General features: G+C 57.3%; 6 protein-coding genes across 6 annotated transcripts; 4 read left to right on the forward strand and 2 right to left on the reverse strand.

Moving 5' to 3' along the window:
• Nucleotides 1–156: 156 nt before the first annotated feature.
• Nucleotides 157–2,809, reverse strand: E0L32_003275 (uncharacterized protein; the record flags this gene model as incomplete). The annotated part of the gene is made up of 4 exons (XM_031137557.1): nt 157–461; nt 546–999; nt 1,062–2,117; nt 2,180–2,809. The coding sequence occupies 4 exons, from the start codon at nt 2,807–2,809 to the stop codon at nt 157–159; spliced, it is 2,445 nt and encodes an 814-aa protein (XP_030998868.1).
• Nucleotides 2,810–6,099: 3,290 nt separating this feature from the next.
• E0L32_003276 (uncharacterized protein) lies at nt 6,100–8,104 on the forward strand (the record flags this gene model as incomplete). Its single annotated transcript, XM_031137558.1, has 4 exons — nt 6,100–7,140; nt 7,194–7,343; nt 7,402–7,683; nt 7,769–8,104. The coding sequence occupies 4 exons, from the start codon at nt 6,100–6,102 to the stop codon at nt 8,102–8,104; spliced, it is 1,809 nt and encodes a 602-aa protein (XP_030998869.1).
• A 1,245-nt stretch (nt 8,105–9,349) lies between these two features.
• E0L32_003277 (uncharacterized protein) lies at nt 9,350–10,011 on the forward strand (the record flags this gene model as incomplete). The annotated part of the gene is made up of 3 exons (XM_031137559.1): nt 9,350–9,352; nt 9,517–9,718; nt 9,806–10,011. The coding sequence occupies 3 exons, from the start codon at nt 9,350–9,352 to the stop codon at nt 10,009–10,011; spliced, it is 411 nt and encodes a 136-aa protein (XP_030998870.1).
• A 1,626-nt stretch (nt 10,012–11,637) lies between these two features.
• E0L32_003278 (uncharacterized protein) lies at nt 11,638–15,902 on the forward strand (the record flags this gene model as incomplete). Its single annotated transcript, XM_031137560.1, has 4 exons — nt 11,638–11,833; nt 11,898–13,578; nt 13,633–14,462; nt 14,530–15,902. 4 exons carry the CDS (start codon nt 11,638–11,640, stop codon nt 15,900–15,902), a joined length of 4,080 nt encoding a protein of 1,359 aa, XP_030998871.1.
• A 786-nt stretch (nt 15,903–16,688) lies between these two features.
• On the forward strand, nt 16,689–17,321 carry E0L32_003279 (uncharacterized protein; the record flags this gene model as incomplete). Its single annotated transcript, XM_031137561.1, has 1 exon — nt 16,689–17,321. The coding sequence occupies one exon, from the start codon at nt 16,689–16,691 to the stop codon at nt 17,319–17,321; it is 633 nt and encodes a 210-aa protein (XP_030998872.1).
• Nucleotides 17,322–18,025: 704 nt separating this feature from the next.
• On the reverse strand, nt 18,026–22,588 carry E0L32_003280 (uncharacterized protein; the record flags this gene model as incomplete). The annotated part of the gene is made up of 1 exon (XM_031137563.1): nt 18,026–22,588. The coding sequence occupies one exon, from the start codon at nt 22,586–22,588 to the stop codon at nt 18,026–18,028; it is 4,563 nt and encodes a 1,520-aa protein (XP_030998873.1).
• Nucleotides 22,589–22,607: the final 19 nt, after the last annotated feature.

Consider the following 22,607-nt stretch of genomic DNA (forward strand, 5'->3'; position numbering starts at 1 on the left):
GAGGAGTGGACAGACTACTTGTACATGCATATGCTGTTCAAACAAGTGGGCGCTATGGTCAAAAAAAAGGCGGCAAGCATAGATCCCATCATGATGTACACTATCATCTGTCTATGGGCAGAGAGTATTTTATCTAACCAAGATCAAATCTCCGCGCTACGGCTGAGTCTCCTCTGCCGCCGGCCCAGTGACTTCCGCCTGCACAGGCGGGCTGAGAGCATCGCCTCCTTCAACCCACACCTGGGCCAGCTCCTTCTCAATCTCATCCCTTCTCCTCTTCCACTCCTCGACCTGGGCTAGGCGCTCGCGCAGGTCAGCCAGCTCCTTCTCCACGTGCATCTTCTCCCGCTCCGTGCCGATGCGCTCAAAAGCCCACTCGTCTCCGTGCTCGCCCATGCCCAGCACAAGGTTGTAAGTGTGGTACTTCTTGAGCGAGGCACGGGTCGAGATGGTAATCAGAGCTGAAAGGAAAAAAAATCGCTGGTCAGTTTTCGGTGTGCCCCTCTCGTGAGTCAGACGATATTGGGTTAAAAATGAAAACTTACTGATGCCCTTCTCCTTGCACGTCTCGTATAGCAAGCCCTCCACGTCGCTGGACACAGCGCTAGTGCCCTCGTCGATGAAAGCGTACTGCGGCTCGTGGTAGAGCAGGCGGGCGATGGCGACCCTCTGCTTCTCGCCGCCGCTGAGGACGTCCTTCCACTCCTTGCGCGTGTCCCAGCCGCCCTCGCGGTCAGGCAGGTAGCCCAGGCGAGCGTCTTCAAGGACGCGCTTGAGATCGTGCTCGTTCTTCCGCTTCTCTCGCATGTCAGCCTCGCCGTCCGGGTAGATGACCTGGTCGCGGAGAGTGCCGATCGTGAGGTACGGCCTCTGAGGCAGAAACATGATGCCATCCTCCCCGGTGGCCTTGGGACGACTTGCCAGACCCCTGTAGACGGGCCACAAGCCCGCAAAGATGCGCGCAATGGCACTCTTGCCGACGCCGTTGGGCCCTGATATCTAATGCTTGGTCAGTACAGTCGTATCATCAGCAATGGTGGGAAGATGTGTCTGTGACATACCAGCAGGTGCTCGCCCCTGCGCACAATCAGAGACAGAGATTCGATCAGCTCGTCACCTCCCTGAGGCCAGAGACCCGGCGCGACGACAGGCACGTTCTCGAGGCGAACTCCATCAAAGCCCTTTTGCATTGTGCCTTGGACGTCGGAGAGCGAGTAGAGCTCGTTCTCGCGGCCGCGCACATAGTACGCGTCAGCATGCACGCGGTGCATGGTCGAAATGAGAGTGTAGACGCGGCTAGTGTAGCCGGCCAGTTCTGCCAAATCCTTGATCGAGTACATCATCCGGCCCCCAGCGTCGGCCAGGGACAGCATCAGGCGCTTGTTGGTGATGAAATGCCTCATGCGACTGCGCTCTCTGCTCGAGTTGGCAACCTGCTCGGCGATCTCTGTAGCACCGCCGAGACCACCCCAGGCGGGCAGGAAGACCGGGAGAGATGACAAAAGGTAGCCGTACGCGCTCCAGCTGTACTTGAGGATGAAGTCCTCCAAGATGTTGTAGCGGATCTTGAGCATGTAGATGCCCTCCATCCAGTTCTTGAGTGACTTGAACTCTCTGTTTAGGAAATACTTCTCCATATCCGCACCTCCGTAAAAGGCGACCTCCTCGGCGTTGGCTATTAACCTGGCGTGAAGGCTTCTAAAGTCGCCTTCTTTGCGGCCTTCCACGGCCTTGAGCTTGCCAAAAGGCGGAGACAGGCGCCTCAAGATGCTTGCAGTCAGGAAGTAGTTGCTCAGGAGGCCTGTCAGAGCTAGCGGTCCCAAGGAGCGGTAGAGTTGGTAGTTGAAGACACATATGTCGACGAATGGCTTTCCTAGAGAGGAGTAGAGGTTCGCCGCGGCAGCGCAGAAGAGGGTGAGGTCTTGGGTGATGTATTGATCGGCTCCTTGGCCGACTCCGCCATCCAGGTTGGACAGCTTGTAGTAGTTGAGGTTTTCGTTCAGATAAAGGTCATGAACGTATCGCGTGAGACGCGTGCGGAAGGCAATGGAGACCTTGGACTCGAGATATTTGATCATTGCGTTGGTGTATGAAGCAATGCCACCCAGCCCACACCACTATTCGCACTGTTAGATGACGCAGAACAACGAACCATAGACACAGGAATCGCGCGACGAACCTTGGTGATCCCCCAAAGGAATTGTTTGCCGTTGCCTGCCACGAGGTCGCGCACGATCTCGCCATCGAGGCGGGCGACGACCAGCGATAGATATGTGCGCAGAATGAGGAAGCCACCGTGGCTTAGCAGAAGGCCTGCTTCCTTGCTGTTCCACCTAGGGATCATGATGCTCATGAGACTGAGGAACTGGTGGAGGAAGGCCAGGTTGAGCCCGGGCTTGGTCTGGGCTGCCGGCACCACGCCGTCGCCCAGTCCCGACACGCGAGGCGGGTTCAGAAAGAGGCGGCGGTGGGCATCGAAGGTGAGCGGCTTGGTCCCGTGGATGACAACCTTGGAAGTGCTGTCCTTGTAGGGCACGTAGATGGTCCGCGAGCCATCCTTGTTGTGTAGCCAGGAATTGGTCCGGACCAGCTTCCGGCCCTGCTCCTTCTCGTCCCGTCTCGACTTCCACCATCTCCGCCCTCCCTCCGCACTCAGGATGATCGAGGTCGCGAGGGCAAGGGTGGCCAGCAGGCGGGTCGTGCGAGAGGTGTTGCGCAGTCGCGTCCGGATGAGGTCGCTGTACTTGTCAATGAAGGCGGCGATGGCCTCCTCGGCCGCCGAGTGGCGGAGAGTCGACTGCGCAGCCATGTCTGCGCGATATGCGCGCTCCCGCGGTCTCGACAGAGATCAGGGCTCACAGATAGGTTGTATTTGACTACCGATGGCGAGATATCGGGGATGGCTCCATGGAGGGGAGAATGGTCGGGGGATCCCACGGTGTATGTGCCGCGCAGTGCAAGCAGTTCTAGGCTGGCAGGGATGCGATGCGATGCGGTTTGCGACGGTGGCCACTTGAAAAGGCCGTATGCCGCGAGATGCGATGGTTTCCGGATGTTTACAGCTGCTGGAACTGATGGATGGTATGCTTGAGGCAAGGCATCCCGCGGTGGGAGATCGTCTGCTAGTCAAGTGCAATTGGAATTGGGACAGAATGCCCGGCATGTGAATGTACCCCAGATTCAACTCCGAGGCACGAGCGCTACCTGATGGCTAAAGTACCAGCCACAGCTTCAACGTCATTATGGCCAGCACATGACAGCTGGTGCCACACCCGCTCTCCATCCTGCGTGGATCCCTCCAGGCTTCGTTGTCTGCGATATGCTGTCTTGACAACATATGGGGTGGTGCTCGGCGATCTTCGCAAAGCTTGGTTCGTTCACACCAACTTCACCTAGACCCGAGTGAATGCCATTTTTGACAGTGGCGCGACGGCGGGATGTTGGAAATGATAAATCCCAAACCATGCATGATATGCCCGAATGCCATGCAGTCTATCCTCTACAGTCGACGCATATTGCGACGCCCCAGTAGTTATCCACGTCCCTGAACCCCACGGGCAGGTAAGCGAAACTTGACACTTGGGCTCGCTGCCAATTGCCAGCCTGTCTGCCCTGCACGCCTCCTCGGAGAAGGCATTGTGCACAATCAATCACACGAGCGTGCCTGCGCTTCCGGGCTTCCGGGCGAGTCGCCGTCAATGCTCGCTGCTCGGGCGGCTTCCGTTTCACCTAAACTGTAGCTAGAATCCAGCATCTCCACCGCGCCAGTCAGTCACCCTACTTGTCCAAGTACAAGTAGAGACAGCGCACCGGCTTTGCTCTCCGATCTGGGCGGCATCATGCCGCTGGTTATTTCTGGCCCGCCGAGATCCACGTACGGGGGAGATGCCTGGAGCCATTGAAGCTCTGGATGCAAAGAGATATGGGAAGCGTGTGGGTGGGCGCCAACAGAACGCCCAGACTCGCCCAGTGTACAAGTACTGTTGCAGAGGGCGGTTAGGCGGCCAATCAGTGTGTTGGATCCACGACTTCGTGGGGATGTGCTCAGGTTCTCCGCTTCTCGCAGCAGCTAACTCGACCTTCTGGATCTCACTCCCGACACCTAATTTCGAGATGTTCTGCGGAGGGCGACAAGGGGAGGATCATGCAGGTCTGAGCGAACTTCACGTAGCATGCATCACCCGCTGGAGACCATCTCGCTCTGAGCTCGCCTCTTCCAGTTGACGGATACATCGCACGCACCAAGGGCCTGCGCTACTGCCGCACCGTCGCATGTGGCGAAGTGGGCGACGGCAAAGCTGTTTGTCTTGTCTGCATGTTGTCTTGACTGGTGCAGGTGGTGTGGGTGGGAAGCAGAAGCGTGCTGTGAGGTGAAGCCAGTGCGGACTGGAAGCCGGGAAGCTGTCCTGGGCTCCTGGCTGGCTGCTAGGTACCTCCTAGGTAGCCTAGAGGAAGCGGGCGGCGCTGCAGAGACGGTCCGTGGCGTGGGCAGCTTTTGAGGCTCACGAATGGGATCCAGCCAGGAGGAGTCCACCTCCTCCGTCCGGAGCACCTGTACAAGTACTTGTACTCCTTCTTTGATGACGCTGCTATCTCTTTCTCTTTCAATCTGGATCTGATGGAGATAGGGAAGCCAACCCTTGGAAGAGCCTTTCCCACAAGGGAAAGATGAAAACCATCAACCACGAGACGCTCGTACCCCGTCTCTGGCAAAGCAGAATGGTATGGTGAGTACAAATTAAATCGCAATTCTATTTGCAGCGATGGACCAGGGGGGCAGTTGATGGAAGATGGGCAGGCCCGCGGCCGTCCATTCAAAGGCCTGTGGGTGGCCGGTCTCGAGAACTGGATCATGGAAGCTAGAGCCGTGCTGGGGCCAGGTCCAGGTCCAGAGAACTTGTCCCCTGCTAGCGCCCTGTTAGGCCGGAACCTGGCAAGCCGGCGCAGTCTGCAGGATTTCCCAGGTTGGTACGCGATACCGTGTGGGAGGTCAAGTCTGCACTAACAGCTCCCACTCGTCCCGCAGGAACCTCGAAATGCTCCTTTCCCATCTGGCCTATGGGTAATCTCCTCCCCCCCTTCGCTGGGCTCGCTGGCTGCACCTCTGAGCATCCCCGTCCGCCGCGCACCCACCACCACCACCACGGTCCACCACCCAGTGCTCCCCCCCCAGCGCACCCTGCCCGACCTGCTTCTGCGCGCCCATCGCCTACCTTACCTTGCCTTGCCCTTCCTACGACCTTGTCTGTGCTCCTGGTCCATCACTGACCTCCGCGTTCCATAAAATCATTTCGCTTGCGATTTCACCTCTTCAGCCTCCTCAACCCGCCCTCCCCCAATCCGTACTGCGTCCAACTTTCTCTGAATCTCCCGCAATTGTCGCGTTTTTCGTCGTCGCCCATGCACCCTTCTAAGCCGACTGTGCGATTATAGCCCATCTCTTAGCCTTAATTTCCCGGCGGCTCCTCACTCTCCCCCATCCGCCTAGCCACCACCGCCTCTCCTTGTCTCTTTCTTGAGGCTCGCGCGGGAAACTCCCAGGATCCTGCACCGACGTGATCCTATTCGACTCTCCGGATCAGCCTGCATCGGAGCGCGCGCGCACGGTGGCCCGTTCGGCATCGACATCGACGTCCCGTTTGTCTCAAAGAGCGGTGGGCGGTGCTATCGGGAATTGGCCTGCTGGGGCCTGACATCGCCGGAGTAGTTGTCGAGGTAGTTTTTGGCTTGGTTGGCAGCGCTCTGCTTGAAGAGGTTGGTCACACTGCATATTCTTCTTTCCTCTCTCATTTGCAGCCTGTGAGGTCTCGGGGTCGGTTGCATGCCGCGACATCTCGTTACACCCCTGACCTTGGTTTCGCTCTTTCAAGACAAGACGCAGCAGCTCGGCTCGCATCCTCTCGCGTGATCATAGGGCAGGTCACATCCTAGCCGAACCATATTATCTGCTATCCGAGGTTGCGCAACAGAGACACTTTGTGTTGGAGCAGCGGGTTATTGTCAGCTCGGCGACAAAGGGCTAACGGGAATCGTAGTTTCTGTCTATAAACCGTCGCCAGTCTGCCAAGAGACCACGGAGAGACGACCGGAAGCAAGGACATGTCACGAGACATCGAGGAGAAATCACAGGTGGAGATGGTTCCGGAGACATCATCCAAGGAAAAAGAGACATTGGCGCCCGAAGAAACCACCAATTCCAAGAAGGGACGAGGCCTGCTCCACGTACCGTCCAGATCATCCTCTCACAGACACCAACCGTCGCCGACCTCTACAGGCCTTAGTGGTGCCACAGCGAGCGATCCCAGAGGCAGCATGGATGGTCAGTCGAAAGAGTCCAAGGGGAGCTTGATGGGTCATCGCCGGAACGGGAGCGCGTCAAGCAAGCAATCCGGCACAGCCCCCACAAGTACACCCGGCAACACACAGCCAAACTCGCCTGCGACTGCGGCTGCTCCAGCCCGGAAGAAGAAGGGTGGCCTGCTTGCTTTGCTAGGCTGCTGTGGGGTGCCCGACAACGCAAACGCTCTGGAGAATGGGGAGGAGAATGTGCCGGTGAAGCAGTTGGATAAGATCCCTCCTCGGCCAACCACCGCAAGCCACAGCCACAGAACAATCACGCCGTCGGACCAAAATGCTCCTGCAAAGCAAATATCCGAGAAGGAAGCCCAGCAGCCGGCCCATGCGGTCCCCGAATCGTCCAGGATGAAGGGAGCCGCCACCTCCATCGCACAAGACCAACAAGCAACTCCTGACCAGGGCAATGGGGAGGCCAGCAGCAGGACCGTACCTACCGGTGCTCCAGTCGTGACGGTGGAGCCGCCAAATCAAGGAACTGCGGATGTTTCCCAAGGCAGGGCAAACCACAAAGACGATGATGGTGATGTCGACATGCAAGACGAGGAGAGCACCGCAAACCAAAAGGAGAAGCAGCCCGCCACATCCGACATCTTGCCAAAGGTCCCACCACCGCCACCGTCAACCTCGAGTGCACCCATTCCTCAACCTGACCCAATGATGGCACTGGCCGCCCCTGATGTTCCGGAGCAGAAGGCGCTGCTGCCCCCGATCGAACCGCATTTAAAAGGCAGAAAATGCCTGGTTCTAGATCTTGACGAGACCTTGGTTCACAGCTCCTTCAAGGTATGTACACATCAAGTGAAGGGTCCTTGACACATCGACTGACGATGCGTTAGATCCTCCACCAAGCCGACTTTACGATACCAGTAGAGATTGAGGGAAATTACCACAATGTCTATGTCATAAAGCGGCCGGGCGTTGACCAGTTTATGAAGCGAGTTGGAGAGCTCTACGAAGTCGTTGTGTTTACCGCATCAGTCTCCAAGGTATGTTATTCACATTGCTCTGTGGCCATGGTGGCCGTTCCGCTGACATGACATGTAGTATGGTGATCCGCTACTTGATCAGCTGGATATTCACAATGTCGTCCACCACAGGTTGTTCCGCGAAAGTTGTTACAACCACCAAGGCAATTATGTCAAAGACCTTTCGCAGGTCGGACGGGACCTGAAGGACACCATCATCATCGATAACTCGCCGACCTCCTACATCTTCCACCCCCAGCATGCTGTACCTATCAGCAGTTGGTTCTCGGATGCGCACGATAATGAACTGCTTGACCTGATTCCGGTGCTCGAGGATCTTGCGGGCCCGACAGTTCAAGACGTCAGTCTGGTCCTCGACGTCACACTCTAGAAGGTCACATTCTCTTTGTTCCATTTTCAACCCAGAGCACACATTGTTCTCTCAGAGCACAAATCGAGTCTTGCTCGATCATAGCGGAAGGCGTTTGGACGAATCTGCCGGGTGTATCGGCCGACATGCTCTACTGTTTAATTCTGCAAATAGTACGACGGCTGCAGGAGCGGCCGATCTGGCTCTAGAATATTTCCACACCACGGAACCCCTCTTTGTCGAGCATAATTTTGACGCCGGAGCATATGGTCTTCGGGACAGCACCATGCAAGGAGGCTCTGTCTCAGTGGCCCTCCTGGCGCAGGAAGAGCACATGGGTTTCAACAGCAGGAACCGCATGGCCTTGTCTCGGCCACGGCGATCGGCTAGGGCTTTTATGGTCTGGGGATAGGAGGCTGCAGCTCGACGCCCACGGTGGACACTGGACTAGAGGCGAACGCCTGCAACTGCGTCGGCGCAGCCTCGTCCCTGCGTGTTCTTGCATACGCCATCATCGACCGATCAACAGGGCGAGAGCACCCCCCCCTTTTTTCATGTTTCATTTGTCAATCTTACACCTCTTATTTTTCCTTTCTCTTGCTGGGCTATCTACCTTACACCTCTCTTCGTCATAACCACCTACCTATACAAGTAATGTCTGCGAGCAGACAGGGTCAAATCGTATTCGTGTCACGCGCGCACACACTCCCCCCCACACACATGGACATTCACAAATTCTACGGAATCCATTCTTGTTGTCATTTTATGGTTGTACAGGTTTTACACACAGCGGACCCCATCATGCAGATGAGGTAGAGCAAGGCGAGCGAGGGGGCAAAAAAGGAAAGCAAACGGGGAAGACAGGATACCTTCAAATGACCGCGGTGAGCGGTTCCTTCGAGGTCTTTATACATATAGTCTCTTTGCCAAATTGATATACTGGTGAACGTGCGGATCGAGCGAGAAAGCCTTCTGTCTACCAAATACCTGACTTACCTGGCTGGACAACGGGGTGATATTCGTTGCTTGTCCCTTTCTCACAGGGCCTTTGGACAGCATATATCTCGATCCGTCAAAAGCTTTGAAGGGTAAAGATATGTCCAGCGGCACGGAATCAAAGACGAGAAATTCCTCCTCGAGGTGAATGTACTTGTAGGCTGTAGGTAGACTATTGCACTTGGAGAAACTCAAGAAGCTCGCAGTACTCCATACCTACCTAGGTAGGTAGGAGTAGATTTGAGGTCAGATTAGATTGTTGCTCCAGGCGCCTCCTGCCAAAGCCTCCAGGCCAGACTGGACTAGCTTCCCCTTTAGTTACTTGTAGCGCTGGTCCAATTCGTGTGTCGGAAAACCCACTGTACTTGTAGGACGCACCGTAGGACGCACGGGCCCACCAACCTCAACTTTCCCCAGCCCAGCCCAGCCCACAGTAATCGAGGCATGGGGCTGGCCCTTTCCAAACCGTGGCCTCAATTGCAGAGGGTCTTTTTGTGAGCGGAGCTTTTTAGGGAGAACGTATCAACTCTCTCATCTCCATCCAACCCAACCCAGTCCAACCTCACGTCCAGCTCTCACACGCTTTGTGACTCCTCTTCTCTTCTCTCCTTGTGTCTCATATTTGAATTATTTTCCGGTTGTTCACACATCGTCGAGTACTATGGTACGTTCTCGGACTGGCGCAATTGGGCTCGTTTGATCGCATAAGGGAGGAGGGTTCACGATCACTGCTCGGAGCTCTCCCGACACCGCGCGACTTGTGATGCCTCTTGCATCCCCATCTTCCAGATGCCTTGTGGGACTTGCTGACACGGATGATGTTGACAGTCTTCTCCCCGCCCTTCGTCGCCCGCCCCCGGGGCTGCTGCCTCTGGCGCCTCCGTCCGGCCTTCGTCGCCCGCGCCCCCAGGAGGAGCCAAGACCCAGATCCGTCGCCGCGCCGCCGCCGACCAGAAGGAGAAGATTGCCAATGCGCGTCCCAGCAGCACGCGCGCGGCGGGTGCCGGTGGCAGCAGCAGCACTATGCTGAGTACGTGCTCACACGACCAACCACCCTATGTCCAGGAGGGATTGACAGTGCCACTTCATCATGAGATGCTAATATTTGCGTTTGCAGGGCTGTACACCGACGAGTCCCCCGGCCTCAAGGTCGACCCCGTCGTCGTCTTGGTTCTGTCGCTGGTCTTCATCTTCAGCGTTGTCGCTCTTCACAGTATGTGTCTTCTCTCGCGTGCCGAGATGTGGGCTGGGTTCGGGTTTGCTAACGCCTTCCTCTTTCCTCAGTTATCGCCAAGATCACTCGACGATTCTCTAGCTAAATAGGGGGGAGGCGAAAAACGGGGAAACTCGCCACGCGGAAACCAGTCCTGCAGCGACTGTGATCTGTTACGTTGTGCGATGGAAATCACGGCATGAGCGGGCAGGAGTGCTCTCATGAACTAATGGAAGCACCCTGTGCGGACGTGGAGAGATGGCTAGGATTTCAAAACCTGGTGTTGTTGGGGCTAGTGAGCAGCACCTAGTTGAGTGCTGTGGCCTCGGTTCGCGGGAACCTTGTTCCTCGCGTGGGCGAGCGAGCGGAAGGGGTTGCTTGCAATTTTATCTGCGTTGACGGGCTCTTTGTACGATATCCCGGGGTAGATCTAGAAAACAATGCAGTACTAGGTTCTCCTCAACTGTGCTTCTGGGCTCTGAGCTGGCACCTCGCCTCCTGGTTGCGTTGAACGCCAAGGGATCAGTGAGGTACGTCCACGGGTGACATGTGCTGCTGGTCGACAGGCAGCACTATTAAACATCCGGAGGATACGCAATCAGCTAACATGCCGGCCCCAATGCTAATAAGCATAAGGTGTTTATGATACTCGGCATGGCTCCTCTGGAAGAGGCTTAGTCGTCGCTCTGAGCAGTTAGGATATGGCCAAGTGCTTACGTCGCAGGGCGAGGCTGTCCGCTTCATGGGCTTTCTACGGTGGAGCGCAAGCTGCGCAACTGACAGGAGGCAGCACAGCCCGCCTGGCGCTACTTTGCATTGCGTGAGCGACTCGTCAGCACCTTAAGCTTGCTTGGGGTTGGGCCATAGCTCGCAACAGGCCGCCCTGTGAACTTGCTGATTCAGGCTTTCTCTTCAGGATTCTTGAGATACCTGGAGCTAGGTACAGCCACCAAGTTTCACGATCAGGGTAAATGTGCCGAATTCGCCCCTTCATTGATCAAATATGGTTTCCGGTCTATGATTGGGTCGTCCTATGTATGTCATAACTACACCGCACGACAGACAGATCGGCGGTTTATTGGGCGGAGGGAGGAGGCCGGTTTAGCTCGCGTTCTGAGCATCCTTTATTCGTTGGTTTCAGTGTTGGTTCCCAATCCCCCCGCGCATTTGCCCTGCAATCAGGGCCATGTGCGTGTGTCTAGGTACCTTATGTGTTACATCATTGCTCATTACCTCTTGCCTTTCGCCTCCCTCCGTGCCTATGGCCAAGTGTGTATCTCAACCACCACTCTCTACCTGCATTTGCCTACTCGCCTGCATCTCAACGCTGCTTTTCAATGAGGAGGATGCGAGTGCGAGCCCTTTCTCTCACGTCAACACTGCCTCGCCAAGAATTTTGAGTCTCTGGCCTGGCCTCTTGAATCCTCCCATCGGCCTTGTTGAGACAAGCCCGCTCTCGTTCCTTCGTTCGGGCAGGGGTTTCCCTCCTAGCTAAACTCTCCGTTTCTTTGAAAGATTGAGCACCACCTACCGGCATACCCACTTACTTGCTTTGGAACTCGTGTCTGGTTACCTATTTGATCCACTCTGCCAACTGCCGCATGAAGCTCTAGGCAAGCCTTCTCATCTTTGCCTTACATAAAGATCGCACCCGCGATCCTCTCCCAAGACCGCCACGGTCGATCGCAAGCCAAAAGCTCCCCGTCGCCAAGCCTCCCAGTCGCTATACCCTCGCGATGACGGCAGCTCCCCTCACTGGCGGCACGGACTCCCGCGAGGACGATGCCGACTCGCATCGTGCTCTAGTCACCGATGGCTTTGACCTGCCGCCCGATCTTGGCGGGCATTCAGAAGCGCCGCCGGCTTACAGCGAGCAGTACGATCAGATCCAGCTTGAACAATCCGGGTTTGCCGCTGGTGCTGTCGTAACAGGTAAGCAAGCTCACTGAGCTTGGAATTGCACTCCCAGGCTGTGTTTAGCTGACTCCCAAGGTAGGCGATGGCAGAGTCAACATCAACATCAACCAGACAAGTCGCAAATTCTCCGACTTGCTGACACCCGCCCTGCAATCGCAAGTCTACCCGCCTGAAAAGACTGCTATTCAGTCCCTGCCACCGCCATATATCCCACCCAGCCTAGGTGGGCGGCCTGGCCAGACTCCGCCGCCAAAGTTGAATGTAGTCATTCAGATTGTTGGCTCCAGAGGTGACGTACAGCCCTTTGTGGCACTCGGCAAAGTCTTGCAAGAGACCTATGGCCACCGTGTACGGCTGGCGACTCACGCAACGTTCCAGAAGTTTGTTGAAGAGAATGGCCTCGAGTTCTTCAGCATCGGCGGCGACCCTGCCGAGCTCATGGCCTTCATGGTCAAGAACCCAGGTCTGATGCCCGGCTTCGACGCCCTGAAGAGTGGAGAGGTCACCAAGCGTCGAACAGGTATCGAGCAGATCATTCTGGGATGCTGGCGGTCCTGCTTCGAGACGGGCACGGGTCTTGGCCCACCGCCAAAGCCTCACAAGAGGAACGAGCCGCTGGATGAGAGGAGCTTCACATTGCCGACGACGACAGATGATCGACCGTTCGTGGCGGATGTGATCATCGCAAACCCGCCCAGCTTCGCGCACATTCATATTGCCGAGAAGCTGGGCATTCCGCTGCACATGATGTTCACCATGCCTTGGTCGCCCACGCGGGCATTCCCACACCCGCTGGCCAATATTCAATCCACCAACACCGATGTGGTCATGACAAACTTTGTTTCGTACGCCATGGTCGAGATGATGACATGGCAAGGTCTGGGAGATGTCATCAACCGCTTTCGGACCAACGTCCTCGACTTGGAGCCGATGTCGCTGATCTGGGCGCCTGGCATCCTGAGCAGGCTGCACGTTCCCACCACATACTGCTGGTCACCCGCATTGATTCCGAAGCCAAACGACTGGAGCCGCGAGATTTCTATCGCTGGCTTCTACTTCCTCAATCTGGCCTCCAACTACACACCCGAGCCTGACCTGGCAGCTTTCCTCGCCGCTGGACCACCGCCTGTCTACATCGGCTTCGGTTCCATCGTTGTCGAAGACCCGAACAAGCTGACTCGGATGATCTTTGACGCGATCCAAGCCACTGGAGTCAGAGCGCTTGTGTCCAAAGGTTGGGGCGGTATCGGTGCTGATTCTGTGGGCATTCCCGATGGCGTCTTTATGCTGGGCAATTGCCCTCACGACTGGCTGTTTCAACACGTCTCGGCGGTTGTCCACCATGGCGGCGCGGGCACGAGTGCTGCGGGCATCAAGCTCGGCAAGCCCACAGTCGTGGTGCCCTTCTTTGGAGACCAGCCGTTCTGGGGCGCTATGATTGCGCGGGCAGGCGCCGGTCCCAACCCGATACCCTATGCAGAACTTACGGCAGAGAAGCTTGCAGGCGCCATCCAAGAGTGCCTCAAGCCCGAGATTCAGGCAAAGGCACAGGAGCTTGGAGAGAAGATTAGGGAGGAGAAGGGGACGGATGTGGGGGGCAAGAGTTTCCACGAGTTCCTGGACCTCGAAGCCATGAGGTGCTCGATCGCACCAAGTAGAGTGGCTGTCTGGCGGGTCCGGAGAACTCAGATTCGACTGAGCGCGCTGGCTGCTGCCGTTTTGGTGAAGGAGAAGCTGATCAAATACACGGATCTGAAGCCGTGGGTACCTATTCTACTACTGATCAAGTTTGCATTCGGCTGACATTGTTTTAGCTATCGCTCGAAGGAACACAACACGGACGAACAGCCCTGGGACCCGATCTCGGCCGTCACCGCGGCGCTCATTGGAGACGTGGGGAGTATTTCAATGGCCATCGCAGACTTCCCTCGAGAGATGTTCAAGAGAAGCGTGGCGATGAAGGACGAATGCAAGTCCAAAGGCTCTTCCTCTTCTACGGCCCGTGAGCCTGCGTCGGCCGTCACCTCAGAGACTGCCTCTGTTGACAATGCCGCGATGTCTGGTGCTCTCCCCCGTTCGGACAGCGTTAGCGTCTCGGATGGAGCCAGCCTATCCACGCATCAGTCTCATCCTTCTCTAACTATCAGTGCTCCTGAGCACGTTTCCGTTTCCGAACCAGCCTCCGCCTCCGCAGCGGCTTCCTCCGAGAACCTTACTACCACGACGAGCGCCGACCGACCTCTTACGCCTTCGTCTCTAAAGGGCAAGTTGCCGAGTCGCAGTACTTCCCCGAACCCCGGCCCCTCTGGCCTGAACCTCGAGAATGCCCTTGATGCTAGCAAAGGCGTGGGCAGGATCGTCACCACTGGAGTCAGGAGTCCTCTTAACTTCTGTATGGGCCTCGCACGCGGCTTCCGGAACGCGCCAAAGCTGTATAACGATGACACCGTCCGGCCTCCGGAAAAGGTCACGGATCTTGCCAGTGGGCTCAAGCTTGCGGGCAAGGAATTTGGCCTGGGGCTGTACGACGGCATATCCGGCCTTGTGACACAACCAATTCGCGGTGCTGAGAAGGAGGGCGCGGCAGGCCTCATCAAAGGCTTCGGGAAAGGTATTGGCGGATTGGTGTTCAAACCTGCTGCTGGTATGTTGCGCTGTTTCGTGATATCTTCCCTTGGTGAGTGGTGGCAGAACTAATTGCGTGTCATTAGGGTTCTGGTCTCTTCCGGCCTACGCCATGAAAGGCGTGGACGCCCAGATCAGGAGCTTCTTCAGCAAGAGTGTGCTCAACTACATCATAACCTCGCGAGCTTTGCAGGGAATGGAGGAGCTGCAGTCTGCAACGGAAGAAGAGCAGCAGGACATTGTCGCACGATGGGGCGTCAGGAGGAAGGAGCTGAAAGGCTTCTACCACCTCAAGCAGAAGGAGAAGGGCAAGGGCAAGGCAAAAGAGAACGATCAGGGAGACGACAGCAGCGTGACTCCTCCGGCTACACCTTTCAGTCCAGATGACGCGGGCACAGCTACATCACCGCAGGGCAGAACAAGCTGGTTCCATACCCGCAACATGTCATTCGACGAACGCAGGATAGGGCACTCTATGCGAGAAGCATGGAGGGCTCGAAGGTCGGGGACGTCTTCGCCCACTCGTAGCCACCACCGAACCGGGAGTTTCTACACTGCCGACGAGCACGACGAGTTTGAGAAGGCCATCAGAGACTCGGTCCGACAGACTTCGAGGGGCAACCCCGAAGAGGACGCCAGGGTGGAGGAAGCAATCCGTGCGAGTGTCCTGCAGATGCAGCGAATCGCGGAGACGAGCACAATCGGTAGCAGCCGGCCATCGACTCGGGACGACTTCACCCTGTATAGTGCCCCTAGTACGGCCACTTCTGTCAGCGAGCTGCCCACGCACGCCCAGGTCGTTGCCGAGTTGCCAACTCCCGAGCAGCTCAAGCGTGGTCCCGAGCCAGTGACTGGTGATATCACGGACGAGGAGTACCAGGCCCTCATCGAAGAGGCCGTACGGAGGAGCGTGATGGAGAACACGGCTCAGGGCCGCGGAAGAGATGATGACGATGGCGCGGACAATGAGCAACTGCGCCGAGCGATGGAGGAGTCGGGCCGACACCAGGCCACTCGGGGACACGAGGACGACGAGGCGCTCCGACGGGCGATCGCAGAGTCGCAGAAACACCACCAGCAAGCCAGCGCAGCCGGCGCCGAGGCCGACGAGGAGCTGAAGCGGGCCCTGGCCGAGTCGGAGAAGGTGCACAAGGAGCGGGAGCGGGAGCGGACCGAGGAGGAGATCGTGCTCGAGTACATCAAGAAACAGAGCTTGGCTGAGGAGGAGCACCGCCAGAGGCTGGAGAAGGCGAAGGGGAAGATGGCCAGCAAGAGCGGCGACGGCGACGACGGCGAGGAGGAGGAGCTCAGGCGGGCGATGGAGGAGAGTCTGAAAACGAAACTTGGGGGAGGTGGAGGTGGTGGCGGTAGTGGAGGAGAGGGAAGTGGTGGCGGCGCCGGCGGTAGCGGCGGAGGGTCCTCTATGTTTCACCCGGCCGGCCGGGCTGAGCTTCCTTGAAGTTTTTTTTGGTCATTTGCATGAGCGCGAGGAGGGGATACATATATACCCAGGTTTTCACTTTGTATGTTCCTCATGGGTTTTGAGCGAGGAGGTGTGTCACACATACGAAGAGAGATACGAATGCATGAGACTGATGTATACGACTCGCTGGTTGGCCCAATTTCATGACGTGCAATGAGTGAGCAAGGAGGAAGTCTCGTAGCTGGTACACGAACTGGAGAGAGAGAGCGAGGTTCTGTTGAAGACCAGCATTTTGATAATTGCTTAATAACACTTTAGCAATGCTCTACTACTTCGACAAGCATCAGAAGTCATCTTGGTGATATTGGACGGGCTGTAAATGCGGCAGGCCGCCTAATCTTCGGAACAGCAGCAGAAGCTCCAGCGGGAAGTGCCTAGCGCACCCCACCAATCCATGGATGCTAGCACTCTATCTCGACATCCACCCTGCCTCAAGACGCGACAAGCGTGATATGATGCAACGGGCTTCTACAGCACATGTAGAAACAGACGTCTACCCAGTATCCTTTCTCTGTATCTCTCTGCCGATCAGCAAGATCATACATGTTGCTTGCATATAGCTCCCAAACAAGAAGCCCACCTAGTCGCGATCCAACAAAAAACACTCCGGCGGCACACCTTTTGAGCTTTCTTCGCTCGCCCAGCGCACTGCGTCGAACCGCCCTCTTCTCCCCCCTCCCACCCACACCCTCCGGTGCCTGAACACGCCGCATTCAACTCACACAAAGACAAAGCGACACATTCATTGACCTACCACAAAGCATGCTCCGCCGGCCGCCCACGACCCTGGCCATCACGGCCGAGGACGTAGCCGCCTACGAGGACCGCGCCGAGCGCCGCGCCCTCGCGCAGCAGCACCACCAACAGCTCCAGCAGCACCACCACCACCACCACCAGCAACAACGACAGCAGCAGCAAATGCCCCTCTCCTCCGATGACGACGAGCCCGTCGGCGACTACGAGCTAGACTACGAGGAAGAAGAAGGGGAAGAGGAGACGGAGGAGGAGGCCGCGCGCCGCCACTACCAGCACCAGAACGGCGGAGGCGGCATGATGGCGATGATGATGGCCGTCGACGAGCACCACCACCAGGAGTACCAGCACCAGCACCAGCCGTCGCCGCCGCACGCGCAGGTCGTGCAGCACAACCGCGAGGTGCGGCAGCGCCTGCAGCAGCGGATCTACGGGGACGGCGCCGCGGGGCCGCACCGGCCGCAGCAGCAGGCGCAGCAGCAGCAGCAGCAACAACAACACGCGAGGCAGCAGCAGGGCGGGCATGCGCGGGCCGGGCCGGAAGCGACCCGGGCGACGAGGAGCCGCGACGAGAGGATCACGGGCGCTCCGAGCGGTGCTGGTACTGGTGCTGGCGGCGCGGCGGGGAGGAGACGCGGCTGAGAGCTTCCGTCCTATCCAAGTGGGCAACTGATTCTGGGCATGCATACATTCATACTACGGCGTTTGGTTCCCGTCCTCCCGCCCTTCTGGGGACGGCTTGTGTCTACCTGCCCATCTGGCTGGCTACTGAGTGCATGAGGGATTGTTTGGACTGGATCGGGTGCATTGGGCTTTACTACCTGAATAACAAGGGCGGCGTATCGTCGGGAGTGGCATCATCATGGTTTGGGTTACAAAACGGCGTGTAGAAAGGCCATATCTCGGACAGTGGGAACATGGCATCTTGACTTGGGTAACTGCGGAATCTAGGGTATCAAAATGCGAACAGTTGTTCCTTCTCCGCCTTGTCATTGCCTACTAGGGGCTTGTCATCGTAACTCTGCTCTCTTCATTGTTCATTCTTGATCCCCTCCGTCCCCTGGGAAGCAGAAACTTGGTCACTCAACGCGACTCTCACATGATCGAAAAGGACAAAAGAATACACAAAATGCAGCTGTGCAGGATCTCGATTTCATCCGATCTAATGCCAGCGCAGCACCAAACGCCAAGCAAATGAGCAAATGCTTCTGGGGGCGATGTCATCACGCATCCATCCCCTTCTTCCCTCTCACAATCTAACCTGAAATACCGTATTCTTACACATACAAACACACACACACATACCCCATCCCTTTCTCACCCTGAACCATTTCCCCCCAACACCTTTACGGCTTAGGTGCCTTGGGCTTGAACTTGATCTTGAGTAGCGTCTTGGGCTTCGGCGTCTCGGCGGGCGGCGAAGCAGACGGAGGAGGCGCCGGGTGTGCCGCGGGGGCTGCCGCCGCAACCGACCCGTTACTCGCCGGGCCAGCCGTAGGCGGCGCTCCCGTAGGCAACGGCCTGCGGGCAGGCTTGGGGGCGCCGGCGCCCACGCTGGGGCTGCGAGCGGCGTTCGCGCCACCCGACGCAGACGGCGACATGGACGAAGGCCCCGACCTGGCCGCCAGGGACGCCGGGCCCGCAGCGCGGATCGAGTCGCTGCTGTGCACGGACGAGGCCCGCGGCGAGGGCGACACCGACGACGACTCGATCCAGCGTCGCGTGTTCTCGGGCAGGTTCCTCTGGTAGCCGGGGGGCAGCTGGAGCTTGACGAGCTTCCTGGGGCGTTTGGACTCGGCGTGCGCGTCGTCGGCCTTGCGCTTGTTCGACGACGACGACGTCGCCGCCTTGGGCGGGCGCGCCGTGATGTCGGCCGTCGCGCTGGAAGGCGGTGCGGCAGCGGACAGGCCAACGCTGGGCGGAGGAGCCGGCCGAGACGTGGGCAGCGCCGCTCGCTGGGCGGGCTGCACGGATATGGAGTCGATAGCCGGGGCAGAGGCCGATGAGGGCAGCGCCGTACGAGCTGCAGTTGGGGCTGGCGAAGCCTGCGGAAGCGCGCCGAGAGAGGATCTGCTCGATTGAAGCTTGATCCTGTTTCCTGCGGGCTTCTTGGGCTCAGACGGCGGCGGAGGCGACATGACGGAGGGGCGAGCCTCAACGACCGGTGCAGGAGGCAAAGCTGCCGCCGGGGCCGCAGGCGGCGGGGGCGGAGGAGCCTCACGAAGCGGCCGCGGCACAGCCTTGAAGTTCAGTATCAGACGCGGTGCCGTTCCGACACACTCAACCTTCCACATGGTAGGATGCGTGACAGTGACGACAAAGTTGCTCTCGCCCTCGAACAGCACATCGCAGAGCTCGAGAAGGTTGCGTTTCTCGACGCAGCCGATTACGGGCGAGTTCACAGCCTTCCACATCGCCGCTCTGAATTGCTTGTTATCCTTGACCTGCTCTCTGAGAGCAGCGGCGGATACCATGATGTCTGCCTTCCGCGCCACATCGGCCTTCTTGTGTTCGATAATCGAGTCGGCTTGCTGGACTACCAGGGCGCCATCCTCCGGTGGTGCCTGACGCTCGGGTTGTGACGGCTCGCCGGCTTCACCGAAGGCAATGCTGGCCAGTCCTTGACAGAAGAGCTTGAACAGACTGTCTCGCATGAAGGGCGAGCTAGATGTGGTCATGACCGAGAGTAGCAGCCCGAGCACCGCTGGCTTCAGGATGAGGCCAAGCTCTATCAGTGCCTCGAATGCTGTGATGCGGACCAGGTCGAGGGTGCCGTCATGCAGGTACTGCATGAAGTCAAGTGGCGAGGTGGGGATGACGCCGGCCTTCATCAACGTTTTCTTGCATCTCAGCGCGGCAATGGTCCAGATGTTGTGGTATGAAGCCGTCCATTCGTCCATCCTGCGGTATCGCTCAATCTCCTCCAGCGCCTGGTCAAGAAGCTGCTTGCCCTCTGTGTCAACCATGGTTTCATCGTCCTCTATCTCGAGCTCGCCCTCTCCGTCCGAGTCGAAGCTGAAGGACATCTCGGCCTGCTTCTTAGGCGCCGAGTGGGAAGAGGTAAGACTCGTAGCCAGCGCCTCCAAAAGACTAGCCACGTAGAAGTGGTCAGAATAGATATTGTTATTGTTGTTGTTGAATTGCAGTTGCTCCAACAAGAATCGCTGTGCCTCGCGAGGGTGCTTGTCCTCAAACTGGACCTTTGAGATGGCTTTGGGAATCGCAAGTTGGACCATATACTGCCGCTTGTCCGCAAAGTTGTTGGGACGTGGGGTGTTGCTATCGGGGTAGCAGAAAAACGTCCGGAACACGCGAATCAACTGGTCAAGACCCCGAAAGTCAACATCGGGGTCGGCACTGTTCTTCCAGCACTGCCTGGATAGGATATCTGCAGCCATAGTTCGGAGGCCGTGAAAGTATCGATCGTCATACAGAGTCCTCGTCAGGACCGTAGCAGCGATAGGGTGAGCCTGGATTCGGCTCAGATAGACGAGAGTGTCCTGCTGCGCAGCGACGTCCCGATCCTGCTGCAACTGCGAAGTGTACATCCAAGGAGAAAAGTTGGCCTTGCCGTCAAATATCCATTCGAAATCCGAGTCAATTCTTATCCACTCGTAGGAATCATTCTCCATCGCTTTCTCGTCAGTCTCGGACCAGTCAGCGAGCTTCCAAGCCAACATCTCCTCTGGAGTGTCGAGCCTGTCTCCAAGCGAGAATACGATGGCGTCTTCTTGATTCTCGCCGCTTGGATCGGCAAGGGCCGCGGCAGTAGCGCGCTCCTTGTTCTTCTTGTTCCTCTTAAGGCGTTTGTACTTTGTGTTGTAGGGGATGTCGAATTTGACACCGCGTCCTGCGTCCTCGCGGATGTCTACAATGTGTTCATAGGGGGTGCCGTTTGCTTCGTGAATCCGGATGGTCATGGATCCAGTGAACAGCAAAGGGATGTTCTGTACGGGCACACGCTGCCGCTTTTCCAGGAGCTCACGAAAGAAGGTATCTTTCTGGAGGGGCCGCGATTTCCGTTCCGTGTCCTGCTTCTCATGGATGGTCACCTCGACGCAGAGTCGTTTCTTGTTGAATCTCTGTTTGATCTCGAGGTACGGCAGACCAGCACCCTGAACAAACTGTGCCCAGAAGTTCTCGAGTTTCGAGGACTGGCTCGAGGCTGTTCTGTCACAGAGCTTCTGAAAGGATTCAGATGATATGATTTCGTTCTTGATGTCGCCATAGACGGACGTGTTGGCTTTGCTGATGATTCTGGATATGGCACGGGCGAGACTAGCGCCGGCAGAGCCAGCAGCCTTGGTCATCCGCTTGTCCAAGATGAAGAGCACCAGGGGAGCCTTGAGAGCCATGAACTCCATCTGGGAGTCTCCTAGGTATAGAAAAGTGCCCAGATCATGAAGCGATGGGCGTTTGATGTCATCTTTTAGTAGCCGGTCTGCCATGGTCTTGATTCGGAAGCGGTAATCGTTATTTCCACAGAGCCGAGCCAAGAACAAGTCGGTCATATAGTACGAGATGCCCACGGTGAGCCAGATATCCGTGCGCTGGTTTGGCACGATATAAACGCCGAAATATTGGCAGGCTAGAGAGTGAACCAGAGTCCTCGTCACGTCGATCTCGGTGTCGATGATCCCTTCGGGGAAGAGTAACCTCGTGCTGCAGAGCGAGAACGAGAGCAGGGGTACTGTGTCCGCAACCATGTCCTCGACGAAACATACTTTGTAACTGTCGTAAGGGTATCGTCCATAGGTCATGGCGAACTCGTCCGCAGCCGCAGCCAAGGCTTCACAAGAGTTGCGCACCTCGTCTTCTCGCCCGGGAAGACAGTATCCGTGAATCTTGAGAGCGCTGGCGCCGAGCTTCTCGTCGTCTTCTTCGGAGCGGAACTCGGAGAACAGATCCACGTGCTCGAAAGGGCCGACAGCGAAGCCGACGTGCTGGGGAGCAGCAGGGTGTTCGGTAATGTCAAAGGACATGATCTTCTTGGTGTCGTCGTCCTCATCCACCTTCTCCCCAATGAGAACTCCTGAGCACACAACAGTCATGTCCAGTAATTTGTCTTCTTCTGTCATGGCGACATCGCGACTCGAGCGCGGCTTGGGCGGGCGGCTTGAGTTCTTCGAAGTGGGTTGCGAAGCGAGGGGCTGCCTCAAGGCATCGGCAAGAGTCCGCGGGCATTTGACATGGATCTTCCAGGTGCATCGCATGCCGGGGTCGTCGACGCACGGAAAGATGCAAGAGGCGATTCCCGGCTCGTAGGAATGGCGGGTGTAGACATGTGGGTAGCGAGCGTCGTAGTCTTCGACGCCCACAAACTGAAGGCCATCTCGAATGTGGCTGGCGTGAAACGGTATGACGATCTCGTATACGCCCTCTCGGTCGATGAATGCATTGTTCAATACTCGAATCCGCGGTCCACTGCTGCCTTGAGATTGTAGAGAAGAAGCCTCTCGAAGCGATATTCGCAGGGCACCGTCCGCCGGTGAACAGCCCACCGATTCCCTATTCTCCAAGGCAAGATCTTTCCGGGGTCGTGGCAAGAGCGATCGCATGCGCTCTCTCAGAACCGTGTGATGTGCTGGCGTCAAATCATACTCCTTGGGGACGTCGAGAGCTTCGTAGGGGTCGCGGTAGGTCACAGAGGCCGGCTTCTTGCCGTTGACTGTGATCCTGTCGAGAGCGATCTCAAACTGACGGGCGTCGAGTGCGACTTCTTCTGGCTGGTCGTCGCGGTCGAGGCAGAAGATTCTGAGCCTTGTCTCGCCCGAAATGCTGCGCTGTTGAAAATCAACCTCGACCGACACCTCCTGGTTGATTACCAGAAACTTCTGAACGCTTCCTCGCTCCTCCAGAGGCGATGGCTCGTGAGCCTCGAGTGATGGCTCATCCACGGTACCAGGCATCTCCAGCGCCTGCTCTCGG

The sequence above is a fragment of the Thyridium curvatum genome, assembly GCF_004353045.1.
Source record: "Thyridium curvatum strain D216 chromosome Unknown NODE_14_length_560046_cov_85.173820, whole genome shotgun sequence".
Lineage (NCBI taxonomy): Eukaryota > Fungi > Ascomycota > Sordariomycetes > Thyridiales > Thyridiaceae > Thyridium > Thyridium curvatum.